The sequence below is a fragment of the Leuciscus leuciscus genome (assembly GCF_965113295.1).
Source record: "Leuciscus leuciscus genome assembly, chromosome: 14".
Lineage (NCBI taxonomy): Eukaryota > Metazoa > Chordata > Actinopteri > Cypriniformes > Leuciscidae > Leuciscus > Leuciscus leuciscus.
In genome coordinates, this window is record NC_138738.1 from 11,485,708 (window position 1) to 11,491,542 (window position 5,835).

Sequence of the window (5,835 nt, forward strand, 5' to 3'; positions counted from 1 at the left end):
TCTTTTGGTGCTGACCAGCATATAGTTCAAGAAAGAATGAAGTCTACAATGAATCCACAAACACTCTGACCAACCTAAACATAACAGTTGTAATGGGGAGAAAACATTTCAGTGAATCTATAATAAAATAATGTTATGATCCTGCATTCCTTTGGTTCTGAACAAAATTTCTCCATTTCAGTCCCTTGTGAAGATTGCTGTTGATGTGAGGGAAGAACATTTGTTACAATCTAAACCTGAAACATACTGGACTTTATTATTTTGAATACTGTTCAATTCTGTCTGTGGCCATGTTTCTGAATTAATAAAAAAAGGAAGACACAAAAAGACTTGGGGTTGTTTGTGTTTCAGGGAATTGATCTGTCATTTTGATATTTAAAATTAGCAATTATTTGGTTTAGCTACTAATAACATGCCCTTATATGGTACTTCATTTAGAATCAATGACTTTCACCTGTGTTATATTGACTGAGTAAATTGGCAGGTTCAGAGAAAAATGATGCTTGTCACGAGAAAGGTGGAGCCATTCTGATTTACATCTGCATAAATTTGGATGGTAGCACCCTAATGTATCATTGAAACAAGCTTGGCAATGATGGGGTTTTGGCAGGTTGGATTTGGATTGGTGTTTATTCTTGCACTTGGATTTTCTGAAGCACAATGGAGAGCAAGAGCAGCACATAATCAGAGTCCAAGCAAGTTTAAGCCTAGAACATTAGTTCAAGCTTCTCGACAGGCTGATTCCGGGATGTCTTTGGTTCCCAGTAACGCTTTATTTGCACCACAAATGTTTCCCAATCAGTTTCCTGTCCAGACACCAGTCAGGACTGACTTTGGAAAGTCTTCTCAAGATCTTATGGGTGTTCAATTAAAAGAGCTGTTGCAGGGTCCAATGGCGAAACTGACGTGGAGCTTTCCAAGTCTACAAGAGGAACCACAGCAGCCAGACGTTCCTTTTGACTTGCCTTATCCTGTCCCTGCCAACAGTGTAGCTGCTCAGTGTGGAGAGAATTCAGTACATGTGGAAGTGATGAAGGACTTCTTTGGGACTGGGCACCCAGTGTTGTCCTCTGGTTTTACACTTGGAGGCTGTACTGCAACTGGAGAGGATTCTTCTGCTCAAGTGCTGATCTTTGAGTCTGAACTGCATGGGTGTAGCAGCACATCAATGGTAAGGTTCTGTTGTGACCATCATAGGTATTCTGAACCGTCCTTGTGACTGTTCTTCTCTTAACCTTTCTGTTTAGGTGACTGAGGATGAGCTTGTCTATAGGTTCAACATTATCTACACCCCACAAGAGGCTTCATATGGTGTTCCTATTGTCAGGAGCAGTGGTGCGGTGGTTGGTATCGAGTGTCATTATCCAAGGTGAGGATTCAATTAATTCAGGCTCACCTGATGTTCTAACCCTGCCGTTCATGGGCAAGAGATGACCGCTTGTTTAACTCCTACAGAACACATAATGTGAGCAGCGATGCCTTAATGCCCACTTGGATCCCATATGCCTCAACTAAGGTTGCAGAGGAAGTCTTTGTCTTCTCCCTCAAGCTCATGACTGGTTGGTGTAGGCCAAAAAGATTTGTAGCATGCTTGTGACTCATCTGTTAAGACTTCTTTTTTTCTCTCTCTCTGCAGATGACTGGAGATTTGAGAGACCTTCTAACCAATACTTCCTGGGTGACATGATAAATCTTGAAGCATCAGTGCGTTTGTACAGCCATGTTCCCGTCCGTGTGTTTTTGGACAGCTGCGTGGCTACTGCAGTCCCTGATGTTGCTTCTGTCCCCAGATACTCCTTTATTGAGAATAATGGGTAAGAGGTGCTACCTCATGTATCCCAGCTTCCAGAAGGGTTGCGTGACTTCTAACTGGGTTCTGTTCACAGGTGCCTGGTTGATGCCAAGCTCACAGGCTCCACGTCTTCCTTTATGCCCCGGACTCAAGGTGATAAGCTAGGGTTTCAGCTAGAGGCGTTCAGGTTCCAGCAAGCAGACAGTGGGCTGGTATGTATGTCTTGTAGTTGTGTAACTATTTGTTTGATATGCTGCCATGGGTGTACAAACAATTGTCTCTGCAGGTCTACATCACATGCATTTTGAAGGTGGCTGCAGCAACCTCTCCAAGTTCTGAACAGAAAGCTTGTTCATTCTCTGCTAATGGGTATGTTGCATGCTAGATTAGTGTACAGATGAATTAGTTGCTTTAACTTAATTGAGGGTTTGTTTTGTCAGGTGGGTGTCTGCAGATGGTTCTGACCAGGTGTGTGTCTGCTGTGACACTACTTGTAGCATCAGAAGTGGAAGTGATCAACTGCTTACAGGTTTGGACTAACTCCGATAACTTGTTGTCATGCATGGCTTTAGTTCTCACTAATCATTTGTTCCTCAGATCTACGCTGGGAAAGAGCATCTGTCGGCCCCATCGAGGTTAAAGAATATGGCCAAAAATAACTAGAAATGGCATGTGACTTGTGGTTATTTTAATAAATGTTGTTAATAGCCTATATTTGTTTTTGTTGTCTTTACTTGCACAAATACTACACTTGATGTATTCAGTTTACATGGTTTCTGTTTAGATATGCACCACAAAAAGCCTAAATCTACTGGCCTATGTGGGGGGGTGGCATATTGCTCAAGTCATTTGTGGGTCTAGGCCTATTACAACACTAAGGGCATTTCAATAGCATCATATCCTTACTGGATGCTTTTGCTTTATTATTGGGGGTTCAAGTGTGTATGCTGAAACCCTTGATAGAATTTTCCAAGTAAGAACTTGAAACTTTGAGGGATAGTAGTAGACCCACCCTTTCTGTCACCAAGGCTCACCCCAATCGACCTGATGGTGGTGCCACTGTGATAAACACAATAGGGTTCCATAAAAGAAACAATCATAGTATGAAATTCAATTAAATATATTTTGTTTTATAAGCATAATATTACCTTTTTTTTTTTATCCGATTTATTCTCACCCTTGACCAGGACGTCCTGCTCTGGCTGTTCCTCAGCAGCAGGGAGGACTTTGAAAGTTGGAGCTGTATGTTAAATCAAACAAATTATGAACAAAATTAGAGTGGTTCTTCGTTTACACTTTTGACTTGATTTCTTGAATTAAACTTCTCTAAACAATGCAAATCTATTTGTTTCTGAATTTAAATTCTCACATACTGACTGGTTTTGTAATGGTGTCTAAACTACCCTTAAATCAGGCTGTGATCAAAGTTTCATTTAATTTTTAAACTGCAACTTTAAAGCTTCTGTCTTTTTTTGTTAATTTACAATAATTATAAAATAAGCGAGTACATTGTGAATCCATTTTCCAAACAATATCTTTGTCTGACTAAAAATTCAATGATTGAATTAAAATCAAATTATATTTGATATTTATTATATAATTTGTGTCAGCAGTAAAATATAATTTTCTACATGTTAAAGCAATAAAGAACCAATGACAGAGCGGGAACTGCCTGAGAGTTCAAAAAGAACCACCTTGGCCATCTTAGTGAGTATAGCCCCAAACTAAAAAGTTTGAACAAAGCTGTGTATAAATAATTTCTTACATCAGGTCAATGTGAGTCTGCTTAACAAACACGAAATAAATAAAACCTAAAATACGAAATTTATAAAATATTGGTTTGTCTATGCCCTTGCTGCACTGAGTCTTAAAGAGACAGCAGGATGTTAATCAAACAACATAAGCAAATAAAAAAATTACTCACTGCTCTTGACTAAATAACTTTAGTGTTTTTAATTAATACTGTGAAGGCTGTGTTTTTAAATTCTATTATTCAACTTAGGCTACTACTATGGCTGCCCTTGCATCGGCCAAGTGGAATCTGCACTGGTGCTGGTGGTTGAGGAGAGACTCTGACATGATTGTAAAGCGCTTTGGGTGTACAGTAGTACAGGAAATGCGCTATATAATTACTTTATTCATTCATTCATACATTGCTACACATACGCCTTTGACAGTTACAGATTTGAAAAATAAAAAGGCGGGAAATAAAGAACCCTTAAAAACCATTTCAGAATATGGTTCTTCAGGATGATACAGTTCTAAATAGAACTGTTACTACGTGTAAAGAACCTTTAAAGAACCATCTTTTGAGAGTAGGGGAGAGCGGGGCACAACCTAACACTTTTTTGACTTTCTCAGTTTGTGTAAATCCACTTGGGGTTCAGGGAATTTCTTTTCCACATTAATTTCACACATGTCTAGTACAATTATGTGGTTTTGTTTCTTTAATACAGTGTATACTTTTTTCTTGATTTACCCTGAAATAATGGAAGTAAAATGTGACAACAAGGGGCACATTGTAACATGACCATATGACAGATTAAAATGTTATTTGATCTAATAAAAAAAATATACAAGACAAACTAAAATATTGTATCAATAAAATACAATTATTAACTTTTTCATATAAAATAATGGGATTTTTTAATAATGAAAAATAAACACATTTTTGAGTTTGGCAACAAAAACACAGCAAAACACAGCTATACAGCATGGTTCAAAACAATAATAATGAATCATTTCTGAACATCGACTTTTTAGTCTTATTTCATCTATTTCCATCCATCCTCAATAGATTTGATAAAAGTAAAGAATAGCATAGTTCTAATAGGGTTGTGCCCTACCTGCGCAACTAATGCCAGTGTCTTCTGCTGGTTAAAAAACAGATATAAGATTCAAATAATTTTAGATTTTAAATTAACACAAAAACAGAGATGAAAAATCAACTTCAGTAAGAAATGTACTTTTGCTATGGTTAAATAAATGTTCGGTGATATCTTAAAGATTAAAGGTAAAGATTTTTTAATTTTGAAAACAAATTAAATAATTGTGTTGATATGGCAACTAGTACATACACCAAGTTTTGGCATGCAAGCATGTGTGTAAAGTTTTAAACCATGTTACAACTAGCTCCGCTCACCCCATGAATATAGGCCTATATGTAATCTGTATTTACTACATTGGCCATGTTTTTCATATAGTTGGATATAAAAATCTATGGAGTTTGTTAAACATGCTTTAAACACCAACTTTTTAAAATAATTTTTTTATTACATTTTTGTAGTAGACTGTTCAGATTATAGTCTTTTGGTGCTGACCAGCATATAGTTCAAGAAAGAATGAAGTCTACAATGAATCCACAAACACTCTGACCAACCTAAACATAACAGTTGTAATGGGGAGAAAACATTTCAGTGAATCTATAATAAAATAATGTTATGATCCTGCATTCCTTTGGTTCTGAACAAAATTTCTCCATTTCAGTCCCTTGTGAAGATTGCTGTTGATGTGAGTGAAGAACGTTTGTTACAATCTAAACCTGAAACATACTGGACTTTATTATTTTGAATACTGTTCAATTCTGTCTCTGGCCATGTTTCTGAATTAATAAAAAAGGAAGACACAAAAAGACTTGGGGTTGTTTGTGTTTCAGGGAATTGATCTGTCATTTTGATATTTAAAATTAGCAATTATTTGGTTTAGCTACTAATAACATGCCCTTATATGGTACTTCATTTAGAATCAATGACTTTCACCTGTGTTATATTGACTGAGTAAATTGGCAGGTTCAGAGAAAAATGGTGCTTGTCACGAGAAAGGTGGAGCCATTCTGATTTACATCTGCATAAATTTGGATGGTAGCACCCTAATGTATCATTGAAACAAGCTTGGCAATGATGGGGTTTTGGCAGGTTGGATTTGGATTGGTGTTTATTCTTGCACTTGGATTTTCTGAAGCACAATGGAGAGCAAGAGCAGCACATAATCAGAGTCCAAGCAAGTTTAAGCCTAGAACATTAGTTCAAGCTTCTCAACAGGCT

The 5,835-nt window shown here is 37.2% G+C and overlaps 1 protein-coding gene across 1 annotated transcript; it reads left to right on the forward strand.

Annotated features, from left to right (window-relative positions):
- Window positions 1-544: 544 nt before the first annotated feature.
- On the forward strand, window positions 545-2,502 carry LOC309474626 (zona pellucida sperm-binding protein 3-like). The gene is made up of 8 exons (XM_082137174.1): window positions 545-1,171; window positions 1,248-1,369; window positions 1,456-1,559; window positions 1,637-1,814; window positions 1,887-2,004; window positions 2,079-2,161; window positions 2,233-2,321; window positions 2,390-2,502. The coding sequence occupies exons 1-8, from the start codon at window positions 593-595 to the stop codon at window positions 2,449-2,451; spliced, it is 1,335 nt and encodes a 444-aa protein (XP_081993300.1). The 5' UTR covers window positions 545-592; the 3' UTR covers window positions 2,452-2,502.
- The last annotated feature ends 3,333 nt before the right edge of the window (window positions 2,503-5,835 follow it).